At 41.8% G+C, this 16,992-nt stretch overlaps 2 protein-coding genes across 13 annotated transcripts in view; both read left to right on the top strand.

Annotated features, from left to right (window-relative positions):
* The first annotated feature begins 498 nt into the window (after positions 1-498).
* The window catches only part of UBOX5 (U-box domain containing 5), a 37,338-nt gene continuing 20,844 nt past the window's right edge, over positions 499-16,992 (top strand). For 3 of the 8 annotated variants that reach the window (XM_087445534.1, XM_087445533.1, XM_087445528.1), the window contains exon 1: positions 499-599. The gene's annotated coding sequence lies outside the window, so the exon portion shown is untranslated. Of the gene's footprint in view, positions 600-658; positions 805-850; positions 971-2,725; positions 2,789-16,992 lie in introns of those variants that run through there. The other 5 variants (XM_014790120.2, XM_087445532.1, XM_087445531.1 and 2 more) reach the window with 5 other exon arrangements.
* FASTKD5 (FASTK mitochondrial RNA regulator 5) lies at positions 510-12,970 on the top strand. Of its 5 annotated transcripts, none has more exons than XM_014790118.2 (2): positions 510-599; positions 10,229-12,970. In XM_014790118.2, exon 2 carries the CDS (start codon positions 10,419-10,421, stop codon positions 12,711-12,713), a length of 2,295 nt encoding a protein of 764 aa, XP_014645604.2. In that variant the 5' UTR covers positions 510-599; positions 10,229-10,418; the 3' UTR covers positions 12,714-12,970. The 5 variants fall into 5 exon arrangements, with proteins under 5 accessions (XP_014645604.2, XP_087301649.1, XP_087301648.1 ...); XM_087445523.1 differs by lacking the exon at positions 510-599 and adding an exon at positions 683-804; XM_087445522.1 differs by lacking the exon at positions 510-599 and adding an exon at positions 868-932.

The following is a 16,992-nucleotide window of genomic DNA, read 5'->3' as shown; positions in this document are numbered from 1 at the left end:
TCCTTGCCTAGTTGCCCATACTGACTCAGGTGTGAACCCCACTACTTAGGGAGGCGGAGGATCACCCTAGCTCATCCACCATACCACTGGCCTCCTCAAGCTGCAGCTCCTTACATCCACTTGTGCTAACAGGCTCGTCTATCCATCACTAACTCTTCTCCTGAGAGCACTTTATAGATATATCTCTATCATAAATGCATGAGTATCCTCATTGTACAGATGAGAAACCAGGTTTAAAGAATTTACGTGACTTCGCCAAAGTCATAAAACCCTGGGTGGCGGTCTGGGATTCGAACCTGTGTCTAGGTTATTCAATGACTTCCAGAGCGGTCCATCCATGGCGGTGTTTCCCCTCTGCAGGTCCTAGACTCCCGCGGTCTCCGCTGCAACATCCTCCAGTGGAAAACGTCCTTGGAAAACGCTGACAGAGTCTTTTGAGCCTCAGCTGCACCCGTCCCTCGCGCAGCAGCCGGAAGTAGCGGGCAGTTGGCCGGAAGTGGGGGCTGTGAGGCCCGGGTGGTGCTGGAGGAGTCGCCGTGGCGGCGTTGCCGGCGGGAACTGGGGTCTAGTGTTGCGACGGCCGCGCTCGCCAGGCTCAGGTGAGTGGCGGCGGCTGCTCCCCGCCGAGCTAGGTCTTGACCCGCACCTCCGCCGGCGCGTCCCGCAGCCCGGCTCCGCGCTTCCCGGCCCGGGCTCCGGGCGCCTCTCGCAGGCCCGGCCCTAGGGAGAACCTCGGCGACCCCCGCCATTCCGGAGTTCTGTGACCTTGGGCAAGCGGCTTATCCGAATCTTGATTTTTCTTAGGTGAGACGGAGATAATAACAGTACTTGCCTCCCAAGGCTGCTGTGAGAATGTAGTGAGATATTCTGCCGCGCCTAATGTGCATGCGAATTCCTTGGGGATCTGGAGGTCCTGATTCGGTGGGTCTGAGGTGAGGCCTGAGATTCTGCGTCTCTCATCAGCTTCCAGGTGAGGCTGATGCCGCTGGTCTGCAGGCCACACTTGGAACAGCAAAGTATTTTGCTTAGTACCTGGGTCGGGGTGAGACTTAAGTAAATATCAGTACGATATATAGCTTTGGCCCATTTTTAACAATGTCTGGTTGCGCAAGACTAACTAAGAGTGTTGTGTCCCCCTCCTTTTTTCTCTCCAGGGATAAGAAAAATAATTGCCCTTCACGCTTTCCGTACGAATCATGACACAGCTCTTCTGTCCTGATTCAGGGAACTTTGGGCCCTCCTACCCGTTACGTTCATCGTTCATCGATCTTTTCAAATGTTGCTTCTTTGCTCACTCACTGTAGACCCTTGGACAGTGCTTTATCCTGTGAGCTGGTAGCCAAGTGCTTTAGCACCAGCATGGCTGGGGTTTTGTGCTTCAGTCATTTGTTGCTATTGTAATCTGAATTCATGTTTTCTGCACTTTGGGCACACTTTGTGGGTAGTAAGAACAGCCGCCTTCCCAGAACTAGATTCTGCAACTCACTGCTCTGAATAGCCTTGGGCAGGCTCTGGGATGAATTCGCTTCTGCCTGGTAGACCGAAATAAAATCTGAAGACTCAACGCTGCATAATACAACTGAGAAAAGGAAGCCTTTGGCAGTTATGCGGGTCTAATTTATTTGTCAGTATCGTTTTCTTACCCATTCATTGGTTTATTTTTCTCGTCCCCAACAACGCCTTGTCATTCATCATGCAAATCAGTCAACTTTGATATCAAAGAATTCTGAAGTTCCCCCACCACTTGCCTGAAATATTATACTGTATGACCTTGCAAATCTAGAAAAACAGATAAAACCAAGTGTGGTTAACAGTGATAGGTACTTGGACCATTTATTTGAGAATTTTTTTCACATGACTGTGGGTAGATACTTCTCTTTATGTGCCTAAATTTTGTCAGTCCTGTAGTAGTCCCATTTAAATGGGCTGAGAGGAAATGGCTGTCTGCTCTCTGTTGTTATACCCAGAGATTTTCTAAACAGAGTCTTATGAAACCTTGGAAGAACAGTGGCTCTAATGGAATCATCTGTGGGGCCTTATCAGACTACACCTACCCAGAGCCTGCTCGCTATTCTGATAGAAGAATAGCAAAGTCTTAGAAGGGAAGGAGAGGGGTATATAATCTAAAAAAAGATTCACAGATGATTGTGATGTGCTGTTTTCTCTCTGATAAGCGTGGAAACTAAAACGAAGTGGAGAAGATGGGCTGTTAGACTTGATTTTGGTTTGTCTTAGCTCTGTGGGTGATGCTTAACTTGACCTCAACACCTTTGCCCTAGTGCTTTACCTTCGTAGTAGTAGCAGGTTCCTCTGTTGTAGGTTCTGCTTCTGCGTGGAAACAGAAGTTGAGAGTCTAGCCCAGGTAGCATCCACATTAATAGCTAAGGGTCCTTACTGTCAGTTTCTAAGCCCTTACCAGGGGTTTTAAAGCTTTGTAGACTTTCAGCAGGAGACTCCAGCACTTAGTTAGTTTTTTGGTTTTTTTAATTCTTAGGCTTGCTAGTAAATTATTTGGTAAGACAAGAAGGAGGTTTGAAGTATCCATTTATTTGTGGCAATTTTGTCAGGACATAAGAGGGTTAAACCTTTCTAGCAAAAGGATCAGAAATCAGAATTAAAGGATGAGTTCCAGTAACTGGTAAATTGAATATGCTGAAGGTGTCATATACTTAATCTACAGTTAGCATGGCTGCCTTCCTCCACCTGGCTTCCCTTCTCTAACTTCTGGACCGTAGTTTAGAACGAAGCTATTCGTCCTTGCTCAGACTTGTACCTGGAAGGTGGAAAGGTAAGATTCCTCGCTCCTGTGAAATCACATCATTCAGGGTGGTTTGGGCGGTGACTTTTGAAACAGCCACAGTCCAGGGGTCTCTGAGGATCCATTTTGGTTCATTAGTACCCCTAAAGAGGAGAGAGGGAGGAGGGTATAGAGGGTATACTTAGGACACTTAAACTAGGAAAGGGGCTTTGTGAAATGACATCAGATATCTTTGAACCTTTAGAGAAGGCGTCAGGAGTTATTGATTGGGTATCTCAGTGGTCTCTTCCCAGCTTTCTTATAGATTCTCTGGGCGTCCTTAAGTGAGGAGGAACTAAGTCTCTTTCAGGTGTGTTTTTTCTATTCGGGCAACACTTTCTGACCTCCTCTCCTTTGCAGTGCTTTTTCTTTTTTTTCACCTACCATGTTGTCTTTTTATTTTGTTTATTGCAGCAACATTGGTTTATAACATTGTAAAAATTTCAGGTGTACATCATTATACTTCTATTTCTGCATAGATTACATCATGTTCACCACCAAAATACTAATTACAACCCATCATCACACACATGTACTGAATTATCCCTTTCACCCTCCTCCCTCCCCCCTTCCCCTCTGGTAACCACCAATCCAATCTCTGTCTCTATGTGTTTGTTTATTGTTGTTATTATCTACTACTTAATGCAGGAAATCATACGGTATTTGACCTTCTCCCTCTGACTTATTTCACTTTGCGTTATACCCTCAATGTCCATCCATGTTGTCACAAATGGCTGGATTTCATCGTTTCTTATGGCTGAGTAGTATTCCATTGTGTATATATACCACAGCTTCTTTATCCATTCGTCCCTTGATGGGCACTTAGGTTGCTTCCAAGTCTTGGCTATTGTGAATAATGCTGCAATGAACACGGGGGTGCATGTACCTTTACAAATTGGTGTTTTCAAGTTCTTTGGATAAATACCCAGCAGTGGAATAGCTGGATCATATGGTAGTTCTATCCTTGATTTTTTGAGGAATCTCTATACTGTTTTCCATAGTGGCTGCACCAGTTTGCACTCCCACCAGCAGTGTATGAGAGTTCCCTTCTCTCCACATCCTCTCCAACACATGTTGTTTCCTGTCTTGTTAATTATAGCCATTCTGACGGGCGTGAGGTGATATCTCATTGTAGTTTTGAGTTGCATTTCCCTGATAGTGATTTTGAACGTCTTTTCATGTGTGTTGGCCATCTGTATATCTTCTTTGGAGAAATGTCTGTTCAGGTCTTTTGCCCATTTTTTAATTGGGTTGGTAGTTTTTTTGTTGTTGAGATGCATGAGTTCTTTATATATTTTGGAGATTAAGCCCTTATCAGATGTATGGTTTGCAAATATCTTCTCCCAATTGTTAGGTTGTCTTTTCGTTTTGTTGATGGTTTCCTTTGCTGTACAGAAGCTTTTTAGTTTGACGTAGTCCCATTTGTTTATTTTTTCTATTGTTTCTCTTGCCCGGTCAGACATGGTACTTGAAAAGATGTTGCTAAGACCGATGTCGAAGAGCGTACTGCTTATGTTTTCTTCTAGAAGTTTCATAGTTTCAGGTCTTACATTCAAGTGTTTAATCCATTTGGAGTTAATTTTTGTGTATGGTGTAAGGTAAGGGTCTACTTTCATTTTTTTGCATGTGGCTATCCAGTTTTCCCAACACCATTTGTTGAAGAGACTTTCTTTTCCCCATTGTATGTTCTTGGCTCCTTTGTCAAAGATTAGCTATCCATAGATGTGTGGGTTTATTTCTGGGCTTTCGATTCTATTCCATTGATCTGTGTGTCTGTTTTTGTGCCAGTACCATGCTGTTTTGCTTACTATAGCTTTGTAGTATATTTTGAAATCAGGGAGTGTGATACCTCCTGCTTTGTTCTTTTTTCTCAGGATTCCTTTAGCTATTCGGGGTCTTTTGTTGTTCCATATAAATTTTAGGATTCTTTGTTCTATTTCTGTGAAAAATGTTGTTGGAACTTTGATAGGGATTGCATTGAATCTGTAGATTGCTTTAGGAAGTATGGACATCTTAACTATGTTAATTCTTCCAATCCAAGAGCACGGAATATCTTTCCATTTCTTGGTGTCTTCTTCAATTTCTTTCAGAAATGTTTTATAGTTTTCAGTGTACAGCTCTTTCACCTCTTTGGTTAAGTTTATTCCTAGGTATTTTATTCTTTTTGTTGCAATTGTAAATGGGATTGTATTCTTAATTTCTCTTTCTGCTACTTCGTTGTTAGTGTACAGAAATGCAACTGATTTTTGTATGTTGATTTTGTATCCTGCAACTTTACCATATTCGTTTATTACTTCTAAAAGTTTTCTGGTGGATTCTTTAGGGTTTTCTATATATAAAATCATGTCATCTGCAAATAGTGACAGTTTCACTTCTTCCTTTCCAATTTGGATCCCTTTTATTTCTTTCTCCTGCCTGATTGCTCTGGCTAGGACTTCCAGTACTATGTTAAATAGGAGTGGTCACAGTGGGCATCCTTGTCTGGTTCCTGTTCTTAGAGGGATAGCTTTCAGTTTTTCACCATTGAGGATGATATTAGCTGTGGGTTTGTCATATATGGTCTTTATTATTTTGAGGTACTTTCCTTCTATACCCATTTTATTCAGAGTTTTTATCATAAATGGATGCTGTATCTTGTCAAATGCTTTCTTTGCATCTATTGAGATGATCATGTGATTTTTATTCTTCATTTTATTAATGTGGTGTATCACGTTGATTGATTTGCGAATGTTAAACCATCCCTGCATACCTGGAATAAATCCCACTCGATCATGGTGTATAATCTTTTTAACGTATTGTTGTATGCGATTTGCTAGTATTTTGTTGAGGATTTTTGCATCGATGTTGATCAGTGATATTGGCCTGTAATTTTCTTTTTTTGTGTTGTCCTTGTCTGGTTTTGGTATCAGGGTAATGTCGGCTTCATAGAACGAGTTAGGGAGCTTCCCCCCCTCCTCAATGTTTTGGAAGAGTTTGAGAAGGATAGGTATTAAGTCTTCTTTGAATGTTTGGTAGAATTCACCAGGGAAGCCGTCTGGTCCTGGGCTTTTATTTTTGGGGAGGTTTGTGATTACTGTTTCGATCTCCTTACTGGTGATTGGTCTATTCAAATTCTCTACTTCTTGATCCAGTTTTGGAAGGTTGTATGATGCAGTGCTTTTTCTCCCTATGGTTCTGCTTTATTGGTTCTGTAGCTTCCTTGTGTTTCATTCCTTTCCTTCCCCACAGTACTTAAGACCCAACTTCTGAAGTGGTTATATTTCAGACCTGTATATATAGATATGGTGTCTGTACAGTTAGGCTAAAAGTTGCATGGTGATAACGTGAGTAGCTACTGTTTGCCTTTTGCAGTTTGGCTCTGCATGCCTCTAAGATTCTTTGTTTTGTCATCTTTGTTACTGGGCATCCATAAAGAAGTTCTGTAGACAGTAGGAAGTGCTTGCACTAGAAATAACTTTTCAACATTTTCTTTGAATATTAAGGTTACTTTCTCTATGCACTGATTGTCTTCTTGAAGAACACCTTAATTTCCTGTTAGTACATTTAAATTTTGTAAATTTAATTTTTGTCAAAGTTACACACGTACATGGTTTACACAGTGAAATAGTTTGACATAGCTTATAACACTAAATATTAATTCCCTCTCCTTTTTCCCTCTATTTTTGTTTCCCTGAGGCAGTTTCAACTATTTGTTTCTTTTGACATTTATCAGTATATTTCTAAATAACATTTGTGTTGCTATTTCTTGATTTTTAGGAGATATCTATATCTATAAAACCTTTTGACCTATCATGGAGCTTGAGGCTCTAGGTTTCTTTTATAACTACCCAGCCTCTCCTACCCTGTCGTCATCCTCACAATGTAATTTGCTCATAATTTTTGGTTAGGTTAATACTCAAAGTTTGTTATTCACAGCTGAGCAGAGAGTATAATATGATAACAAATTTTGTTTTGTACAAATTTTTTGTTTTCCTGGAATCAATAATTTTTGTTATTGTTGTTATTGGCTTGATTTTCTATCTAGCTATTACTTGTTTGTCCCCAGATTATCCGTTAGAAGTATCAGTCTCCTCTCCTAGGTAATATCCATCTCCTCCAGCATGAACTGGTTGCTCTTTGTCTGCTCACAGCTGTAGTCCTGGGGTGTTCCTTCATCATTAGCCTAGAGTTTCCCTTTGCTTCTCTCGTATGTTGAACCCTAAATTCTGGATCCCATATCTCTCTGCCAACTTTCAGGTCTTTAAAGATTGTGGTAGTAAGGCATCTTGTAAACCCATTTTTTCTTGTAGATTTCAGTCTTTGAGTTCTTCTTTTTATCTTTTTTGTAAGTAGTATAAACTAACCATAGTGATAGCTAGGATCCTAGACTATTAGAGGTGGGAGGGGCTTTTGAGCTCACCTAGTTCTAACCCTCCAGCTCCCTGGCACCTGGAAACCCTATAGATCGTTCAGGGTCTTCCCCATTCCCTTGTTTGGGATCTGGCTTCCCTTCTCATCTCTCTAATACACCAGCAATGTGAGTTTTCAAATCAGATGATCTTTGATGTCAAACCCCACTCTGTCCTTTGGTTGTGTAATCTTCAGCAGGTCTCCTTTTCCTCATCAACAATATAGAGAGGTTAAAACCTACCTTACAGAAAGATTATAAGGATTGTAACTAATCAGATAAAACAGCTCATACAAGGTTTGGCACGGAGGAGTTGCTAAGACAGTTGTGGCTCTTGTTATTTCCATCTGGGGACTTAGCCTGTGTTTTTGCAGATCAAAAAGTGTCACATCAATTCAAAACACTGGATCTGCACCAGTCAATGTTGATGTTCCAGGAAGTGGTTCTTTTGTTCATTTCAAGACCACTCACAGTAATTTCATTGAGTACTCTTAGGTAGTATTCATTGAAGTAATGTAAATTATTTAATGTGGTTTTAAAATTATATCGTTTATAAAGGTATTTGTTAAATTAATGCATATACTCTTCTCTATTAACAGTTTTAACCCCAATAAAAAGGGAGAAAAAGTTAATTTATCAAAGATATAACAGAAAATCTCCCACAAGGAAGCTATATAATTACTTTCTTTTTATATAAGTGTATTTTAAGTGATGTTACTCATTTGTATTCTGTTTGTTCCACTGAATATTTGTATGTACTTTTCCATTTGTTGATGCCTGCCACACACTTATCCTGTAAACCTGCCTCCTGGATGGACATTTGGGTTGTTTTCAGTTTTTTTCTTTAGAGTAGCACAGCTCTTTAGTAAAAAAAAAAAAAAAAAAAAAAGTCTTTTTTTTTTTTTTTAAGTCATTTCTTCAGATCTAGTTCCCAATATGAGATGAAAGACTACAGATCTGAACAGTTTATGACTTTAGTTGCACATTGTGTTGGACTCAATTTAGATTCCATGTTCCAAAGTAGGTCTTCTTAAAAGCCCTGTTCTGTCAACTGGAGAGTTCCCACTATGCCTGTGCTGCAATATTAATTGAGATTGCTAGTGACTATTTTGAGGCATAAATCTTCAATTATCACCTAAATAGTCAAGAAAAAATTATTTCAGTACTATCTTCCTAATGTTTTCTAATTTTTAAAAGTTGGCCATCTGCATTCATAGAAATAAGCTGATGGTCTATAACAAACTTTTTCTGTAAAGGGCCAGGTAGTAAATATTGTATACTTTGCAGGCCATATGTTCTCTCTCATAATTACTCAATTCTGCTCTTGTAGTGAGAAAGCAGCCGTAGACAATATGTAACGAATGGTCTGGCTGTGTTCTGATAAAACTTGACTTACAAAAACAGGTGGAGGGCTAGATTTGGGCCCTAGGCCATAGTTTGCTAACACCTGGTCTATAGCATCTGGACCCACAGATTGAAACTTGGTAGGCAGAATGGTCCACAGGCCACAGTAAAGAATCAAATATATAAAGATTTAGTGTGAAAGAATTCTGTCCTGGTTTACAAAGTAATTAGAGCGTACATTCCTGCCACCCAGAGAAGCCTATGTAGCTGGCCTACCCAAATGAAGCTACTGGCCTGCCCTGCAGTCGTCTAGTTCTTATGCTATGGGCTCTGGAAGGAAGGGGCTGATAGGGAGTTGGGCAGGCATTTCAGAAAGTCATCTGGCATCCTTGGAACCCTCATGGGGTTTTTCTGCAGCACTGCCCTGTCTGGTCCATATATTGGCAGCTCAGAGCTCCCCGGTTTTGCTTGTCAGGCTTTAGCATTTCTCAAGTGGAAGGAAAGACAGTAAGCATTTAGAGAAAGCAAGAGTACAGCAGAGTCAATTTCATAGCCTCTCATGGTTTCTACCATGGGAGAAAAATGAGACTTGTGCTGCTCACAGGCAGGATAATCAATGCCTGACTCACTGGAAGCATTACTAATCCACCTCCTCCAGAGGAAAGCTGTGCTGCTGCCTTGGTTTGTCAGTAGGGCAGTCATGTGAATTGGTGTTACCTGAGCCCAGCTTTGAGATGCTCTTTGCTTCTCACCCATGAATTGATAGTGAACAGGTCCTCAGCCTTTTGCCCTCCCAAACCAAAATGAGTGAGTTTTTGAGTACAGTGATGGGCCACATAGTGACGTTTCAGTCAGTGACAGACCACATATACAGCAGTGGTTCCGTAAGCTTAGTACCGTATAGCCCATGTGTGTAGTAGGCTAAACCATCTAGGTTTGTGTAAGTACACTCTATGATGTTCACACAACAATGAAATCGCCTGACGCATTTCTCAGGATATATCCCCATCGTTAAACGACACATGGCTGTATATTTCCCAAGTGCGTCACTACTGTGTGACAGTGACTCAAACTCTGTTATAAGCCTAGAGAGGAGAATAAGCATCTTCTAAAAGGTACAAGAGCAGCATTAGAACAACAGAATTCTATAATCAGAAGTTTTGTGCTTTAGGAACAGGGTATAATTAATTAAACTTAACACCAAATTCCATTTTTTACTTTGCTGTTAGAATGGCAGCTTTTACCAACTTTCTTATTCTCCAAGTGGGACGTTTATGTGTTGATATCAAGGAGATGGAATAGGTTGCTTGCTTTTGTTCCCAGCTTCCTTTATGGAAATCTACCTTCCTCCTTGCTGTTGGATGTTAGCGGAGCAACCATTTCTTCTCTAACCATCACTGCTTTACTTCTACAATAAAAGAAGTCTGTCCAGAGGACAGAGGAAGTCCAGAAGGAAGACTGGACTGTGCAGCAGTCTAGAGAACTGCCCAATAGTACCTTGGGTTCGGGGTTTTCCTGTGCCTTTATTCAAGGCACATGGAGTATATCTTTGATGTATGCTGTCTTGTGGTTTAGACATTCACTAGCATTCAATTTACTTGAGTGGACAGCAGTATAGTTTTAATCCATTTCTTATAATGTGTAAATTTTGGTATTGTGATAGGTGGAAGCCACTTATTCTTCATCTACCCTTTTTTCAGTATCTGGCACCAATTCTGGCCCAGTCATTTGTGATCCATGGCTCTTGTGATATGCTGAAGATTTCCAGGCAGTTTCTATGGAACGCCTCCCCGTCCAGCTGTAATCAAGCACCATATAAACAAGAAAGTACCTGTTCAAACCTGTGAGGACTGTGTTCTTACTGCCAAAACGATCAGTACTGACACAAGAATGGCAGCCACTCTCAAGTTGTTACAACCTTTAGTATATCGAGCGTTTTGCAATCCTTTTGCCTACAGTGCAACCCAAAGAGTGGCATATTGGAATGTGGGAAGCTGCACATGGCCCACGGGACAGGACCCTCCAGAGCACAGTAGCCTCTGCCATCCTGCCAAGAAAGTTGAGAACATTTGTAGCACCTCTTCTCGGAGAATCCTGACGACCAACAGTGCTCTCCCAAGTTTGGAATTCAGTAGAGCTTCTGCCTCTAAGTCCAGCACGTTGAAGCCGTGCTCACCCAGGGCCATGAAAGTTGATAAAGAGGATATAGAAGCTTTTGATTCCTTTGAAGACCCCCGAGTTTTCCTACAGCTAAGACCAGAGTACCAACTTCACAGCTATAACAGATCTGAGACTTGTCAGCCCCTGTCTGTTTCAGAAGGTGAACTAATTTTGCACAAAGTCACAGTTTATCAAGCTAATCTCCAGCCTCAAATCATTGCTGATTATTTCTGTAAGCTGAGCTCTTTGCCTGCAGAGCAGCATCCTGTTCTGCTGTCTAGTGCCAGCTTTGCTTTGCTCTGCCAGCTGAGTGTAAAAAACATACAACTCTTTGATTCCCCAGATCTGATCAATATTTTGAAAGCCTTTGTTGTTTTAGGAATCCCTCACTCCCATCCAATGCTAGATGTGTATGAAACTAAGTTTTGCCATAAGGTGTGGGAGATGAGTCTAGATCAACTTCTCTTGGTGGCTGACCTCTGGCGGTACTTGGGCCGCAAAGTACCTCGATTTTTAAAAATCTTTTTTAGTTATCTTAATTTGCACTGGAAAGATCTATCCTTGTCTCAGCTGATTCACTTAATTTATATTATAGGTGAAAGTCGTCAGGTACCCCAGGACCTAATGCAGAAACTAGAGTCATTGATCCTCAAGTATATAGATTTGATCAATTTAGAGGAGGTTGGTACAATCTGTTTGGGGTTCTTTAAATCAAGTAGTAGTCTCTCTGAATTTGTCATGCGGAAAATTGGAGACTTGGCTTGTGCTGACATGCAGCATCTGAGTAGTTATGCCTTAGTGAATATTCTTAAAATGTTTCGTTTCACTCATGTGGATCATGTAAATTTCATGAAGCAATTTGGACAGATTGCTCCTCAGCGAATTCCTTCCCTGGGAGTTCAGGGTGTCATGCACCTGACTCTTGCCTGTTCGGCCTTACGCATCTTGGATGAAGGGGTGATGAATGCTGTGGCTGCCTCTTTGCCTCCTAGGGTAGCATACTGTCGAAGTAAAGATGTTGCCAAGATTCTGTGGTCATTTGGAACTCTGAATTATAAGCCACCCAATGCAGAAGAGTTTTATTCTAGCCTGATAAATGAGATTCACAGTAAGATGCCGGAGTTCAACAGATACCCAGAACACCTGCTCACCTGCCTGCTGGGCCTGGCATTTTCTGAGTACTTTCCAGTAGAGCTCATCGATTTTGCTTTGAGTCCAGGGTTTGTCAGGTTAGCTCAGGAGAGAAGTAAGTTTGAACTTACTAAGGAGCTGTATACTCTTGATGGTACAGTTGGCATTGAGTGTCCAGAGTACAGAGGCAGCCGTCTTTGTTCTCACCTTCAGCAAGAGGGGTCGGAAATGCTGTGGAATTTAGCAAGGAAGGATATGAACTCAAAGCCTGAATTCCTAGAAGCTCTCTTTTTACTTGAGACCGTGTTGGGTGGGCCTCAGTACATCAAGCACCATATGATTCTTCCTCATACCCGATCTTCTGACTTAGAAGTCCAGCTTGATGTTAACATGAAACCATTACCATTTAACAGAGAAGCCACACCAACAGAAGATGTAGCCAAATTAAGGCTTAAGCATGTGGGAGTCAGCCTTACAGATGATTTGATGAATCAGCTACTAAAAGGGAAATCAAGAGGGCATTTCCAGGGGGAAATTGAGTCAGAGACTGGGCAGCAGCCTGTGGAATTAGAGAAGGCAGCAGCCATACACTTGGGGGCCTCCCTTTGCAATGTGGCAGACAGACTGGGGGCCATGGAGATGGCTGGCCTGTGCCCCCCAGCCCGCATGCAGGTCCCACAAGTGAAGCTGGCTATTCAGCTGACAAACAAGAACCAGTATTGCTATGGTTCCAGGAATTTGCTTGGATTGCACAATATGAAGAGGCGGCAGCTGAATCGGCTTGGGTACCGTGTGGTAGAGTTATCCCACTGGGAATGGCTCCCACTACTGAAACGAACTCGCTTTGAAAAGCTGGCATTCCTCCACGAGAAAGTGTTCACTGCTGCTCTCTGAAGGGCCTTTGGGGCACTTCTCCTCATAAAGTCTGTAGATGTGCACTGTACCAGCTGTTAACAAACAGTTATACAAGCCAGAATGTAGGTTTGATAATAAAATCACCTGTTGAGGAGACTTCGTTGTGCTCCTGTCTAGGGCATATTGAAGTTAGTGTATGTTGCTATGAATTAATTGTAACCTGGTCCAGTTGTACAAGTTGCTACTATTTGTGCAGGTAAATAATAAACATCTTAAAGTGTGCTATGGTCAAGTAATTCATATCTCATTTTTCTTTCTCTATTTACCAGCCTTATCTCATGGTTATTTTGAATTTTGAGGATAAAGGTGTAGTCAGATATTGCGTAAAGCCAATTTTTTTTTTTTTTTGTAAGGAAGATCAGCCCTGAGCTAACATCCATGCCATTCCTCCTCTTTCTGCTGAGGAAGACCAGCCCTGAGCCAACATCCATGCCAATCTTCCTCCACTTTATGTGGGACGCCGCCACAGCATGACCTGACAAACGGCGCGTCGGTGTGCGCCTGGGATCCGAACCTGGGCCACCAGCAGGGGAGCACGCGCACTCAACCAGCACGCCACGGGGCCGGCCCCCTAAAACCAATTTTTTAAAACAGTTTTCATATACTTTGTTTTAAAATAATCTTTTACAGCTCCACTTACATTTCAGAATTTCTTCCCCCATTCATTGTTTTCTTCATGCCCTCTAAAATTAGTCCTTCTCATTCTTGTTTAGATTTGGTTGGTTGTCCTTAGTTGCTCGTTCTTTTTGGTTTAAAGAGCTGTTTCAGAATTAGTGAGCTTGATATCTTCCTCTTAGCCCCCTCTTCAGCATTTCTACTTCTCTTGCATTAACCACCCCCCTCACCCCTCCAGGATATTTTCTCCCTAAAATTGAATCTAGAAGAGTAGAATTGTTTAAGTGCCTCTTGGGCCAGTGGTTCCACATCTGACAACCAGGCAGAATATTTTTCATGAAAAGTAGCTCAGATGAGAAGAAAACATATTACCTTCTCTAATAGGATGTCTAGTGGAGTTCAGGTTTGGTTGTATTAGCGCCACAGGCATAAGGAGATTGTATATATGTAAGTAACTTGATACAAGTAACTTTTGTAAACACTTGGAGACTGAGAATTTATTTTAAAAAGGATCCCTCCCACCATTATTTAGGTCTCAAAGATCACTTCCTCAGAGAGGACTTTCCCATCCATGCTAGGTAAAACAGTACCCTCTTGGCCTTTGATCATGCTCTGTCAACTTCTCCAGCTTTATTTTCCTCACTGCACTCCGTAGTATCAGAAATTATTCTTTATTTGTTTACTTATTGGTTTCCTTTTTGGAAGATAGCCCTTTGAGTTAACTTTGTGTAGTTAAGTAATTTATCTCCAGTACATGGAATGAATCCTGGCACATAGAAAATAATGTTTAGTGAGTGTGGTCTGGGAATTTAGAGTGACTGGACATTGTTGGAGAGTTGGAGGTGGAAGGAAGGCAGAGAGTGGTTCAAAGAGGTAGAGAGTATCTGGGTCACAAAGGCTTTATGGCTTTGCTAAAGAGCCTAAGTCTACAAGGGCTGGGGTGCCTCTAAAGGTATCCAAGTCGGAATAATTGGGTAGATTCATGTTTTAGAAATGTTAGATAAAAAGCAAGCTAGAACTAAATTGGGGGATGGAGGGTACATGAGATAAGTCAGGGAGAATATTTCACCCATGTGTGCAAGAGCTCATGTGAGAGAGAATGAGGGCCAGAACTATGGAAATGGAAAGTGAATTCCAGAGATGTTTGGAAGGGGAAAAAGACAGCACTTGCTAATTGATTGGTTTGGGGAATGATGATTTTGATGCCTAGATTCATATGGAGCCAGCAACTAAAACTGATATCAAAACAGGAAAGGTGTTTGGGTAGAGAATTAATGATGACTGCCCTGGTCATGCTGAGATGGGCCTTCAGGCAGAAAGGTCCAGACTGGCGTCTCAAATGGGGATAAAGACAGGTAACAGAACCACAAATGAGTGAAATTGCCTGGGATGGGTGGGAAGGAGGTTATTGCAGGTAATGGGGAGGAGATGACCAAGAATGGAATACCAGTGTTTATGAGAGGGCAAAGCAAAGGAGATCCAGTGATAAGGACAGAAAAAGAACAGCTAGATAATCAGACTTAGGAAAAAATGGTGGCATAGAAGTGTGACAGGGGTCCCAGGGACCACCCTTTCTAGGAGGACTCACAGAACTCAAAAAAGCTATTATATTTGTAGTTATGGTTTATTACAGTGAAAAAAAACAGATTAAAATCAGCAAAGGAATATAGTGGAGAGTCCAGGAGAGACCAGGCACAAGCTTTCGGTAGTCCTCTGCCAGTGGGTCATGAGGACAGCTTTTAATTCTCCCAGCAGTGGTATTTGACAACATGTACAGATATTGCTATCAGGAAAGCTCATCTGAGCTTTTGAGTGCAGAATTTTTGTTGGAGGTCAGTCACATAGGCATGGAGTGCCCACATGGCAGAGCTTAGTTGCTCAGTTCCCAGCCCTTCCAGAGGTCAGGCTGATTATGGCCCAAGGCTCCCACCATAAATCACATTTTAGCATAAACTATCTGGTGTGGCCCAAGGCCCCAAGTGTATATAGGCAGTCATTAGGCAGGATGTTTCAAGGGCTTAGAGGTTATCTCCTAGGAGCTGATGAAGGGCCAGTTTCTTTTGAATGCACAGGATTTGAGCCCCCAAACCTGCCGAGTTAACCTTTACTGCACAGAAGCCAAAGGGAAAGGAGAGTATTTCAAAAGAGAGAGGGTTTCTATGTTAGTTGCTGGGGAGAGCAATTAAGGCAGGAATTTGAAAATCTTCGGTAAATTTGGCAACTTGGATATCATTGATGACATTAACAATAGTAGTTTGAATTGAATTGTCGGGGCAAAAGCCCAATTGCACACCTGTTAAATGAATGGGAGTTAAAGAATGGATTGCAAATGTTGAGGAAATTCCTTGAGAACCTTTGAAGGTAAGGGGAAACCTGAGCAGGATTTAAAATGGGACTAGGATTGCCAGATAAAATACAGGATGCCCAGTTAAATTTGAATTTCAGATAATGTTTTCTGGTAAAAGACACAGAAGATTGGCCATTTTAAACAAAGTGTAGGGGCTGGCCTGGTGGTGTAGTGGTTAAGTTTGTGCGCTCTGCTTTGGCACACCGGGGTAGCAGGTTCAAATCCCGGGTGCAGACCTACACACTACTCATCAAGCCATGTGTGGCAGCGTCCCATATACAAAATAGAGGAAGATGGGCACAGATGTTAGCTCGGGGCTAATCATCCTCAGCATAAAAAGAGGAGGATTGGCAGCAGATGTTACTTCAGAGCCAGTCTTCCTCACACCGGAAAAAAGTGTACAATTCAGTGATACTTAGTACGTTGATAGTGTTGTATAACCAGTCATCACTGTTTAGTTCCAGAACATTTTCTTAACCCAAAAAGGAAACTTCATACTCATTAAGCACTCATTTCACATTTCCCCCTCCCCCAGACCCTGGCAACTACTAATCTGCTTTCTGTCTCTATGGATTTTCGTTATTGTGGATGTTTCTTATCAATGGAATTGTACAATATGTAGCCTTTTATGTCTGGCTTCTTTTACTTAGCATAATGTTTTCAAGCATCCATGTTTTATAGCATGTACCAGTACTTCATTCCTTTTTATGGCTAAATAATATTCCATAGTCTGGATATACCATGTCTTGTTTATCCATTCATCAGTTGAGGGACCCTTTGGCTATCGTGAATATTGCTGCTGTGAACATTCATGTACAAGTTTTTGTTTGAACACTTGTTTTCACTACTTTTGAGTATATACTTAGGAGTAAAATTGCTGGGTCATATGTTAATTCTATGTTTAACTTATTCAGGAACTGCCAAACTGTTTTCTGCAGTGGCTATGCCATTTTACATTCCTACCAGCAGTGTTCTAGGGTTCCAGTTTCTTTACATCTTTGCTTACACTTGTTATTTTCCTTTTTTTTTAAAAAAATTACTGTCCTACTGAGTGTGAAGTGGTACCTCATTGTGGGTTCCCCCCCCCGAGGAAGATTGGTCCTGAGCTAAGATCTGTTGGCAGTCTTCCTCTATTTTGTATGTGGGCCGCCACCACAGCATGGCCACTGACAAGTGGTGTAGGTCTGGACCCAGGAACCAAACCTGGGCTGCCAAAGTGGAGCACGCCGAACTTAACCACTAGGCCACCAGTGCTGGCCCTCATTGTGGTTTTGATTTGCATTTCCCTAGTGGCTA

The sequence above is a fragment of the Ceratotherium simum genome, chromosome 21 (assembly GCF_057802395.1).
Source record: "Ceratotherium simum simum isolate JZ-2026a chromosome 21, ASM5780239v1, whole genome shotgun sequence".
NCBI lineage: Eukaryota > Metazoa > Chordata > Mammalia > Perissodactyla > Rhinocerotidae > Ceratotherium > Ceratotherium simum.
This window is presented reverse-complemented; position numbering and strand designations above follow the sequence as displayed.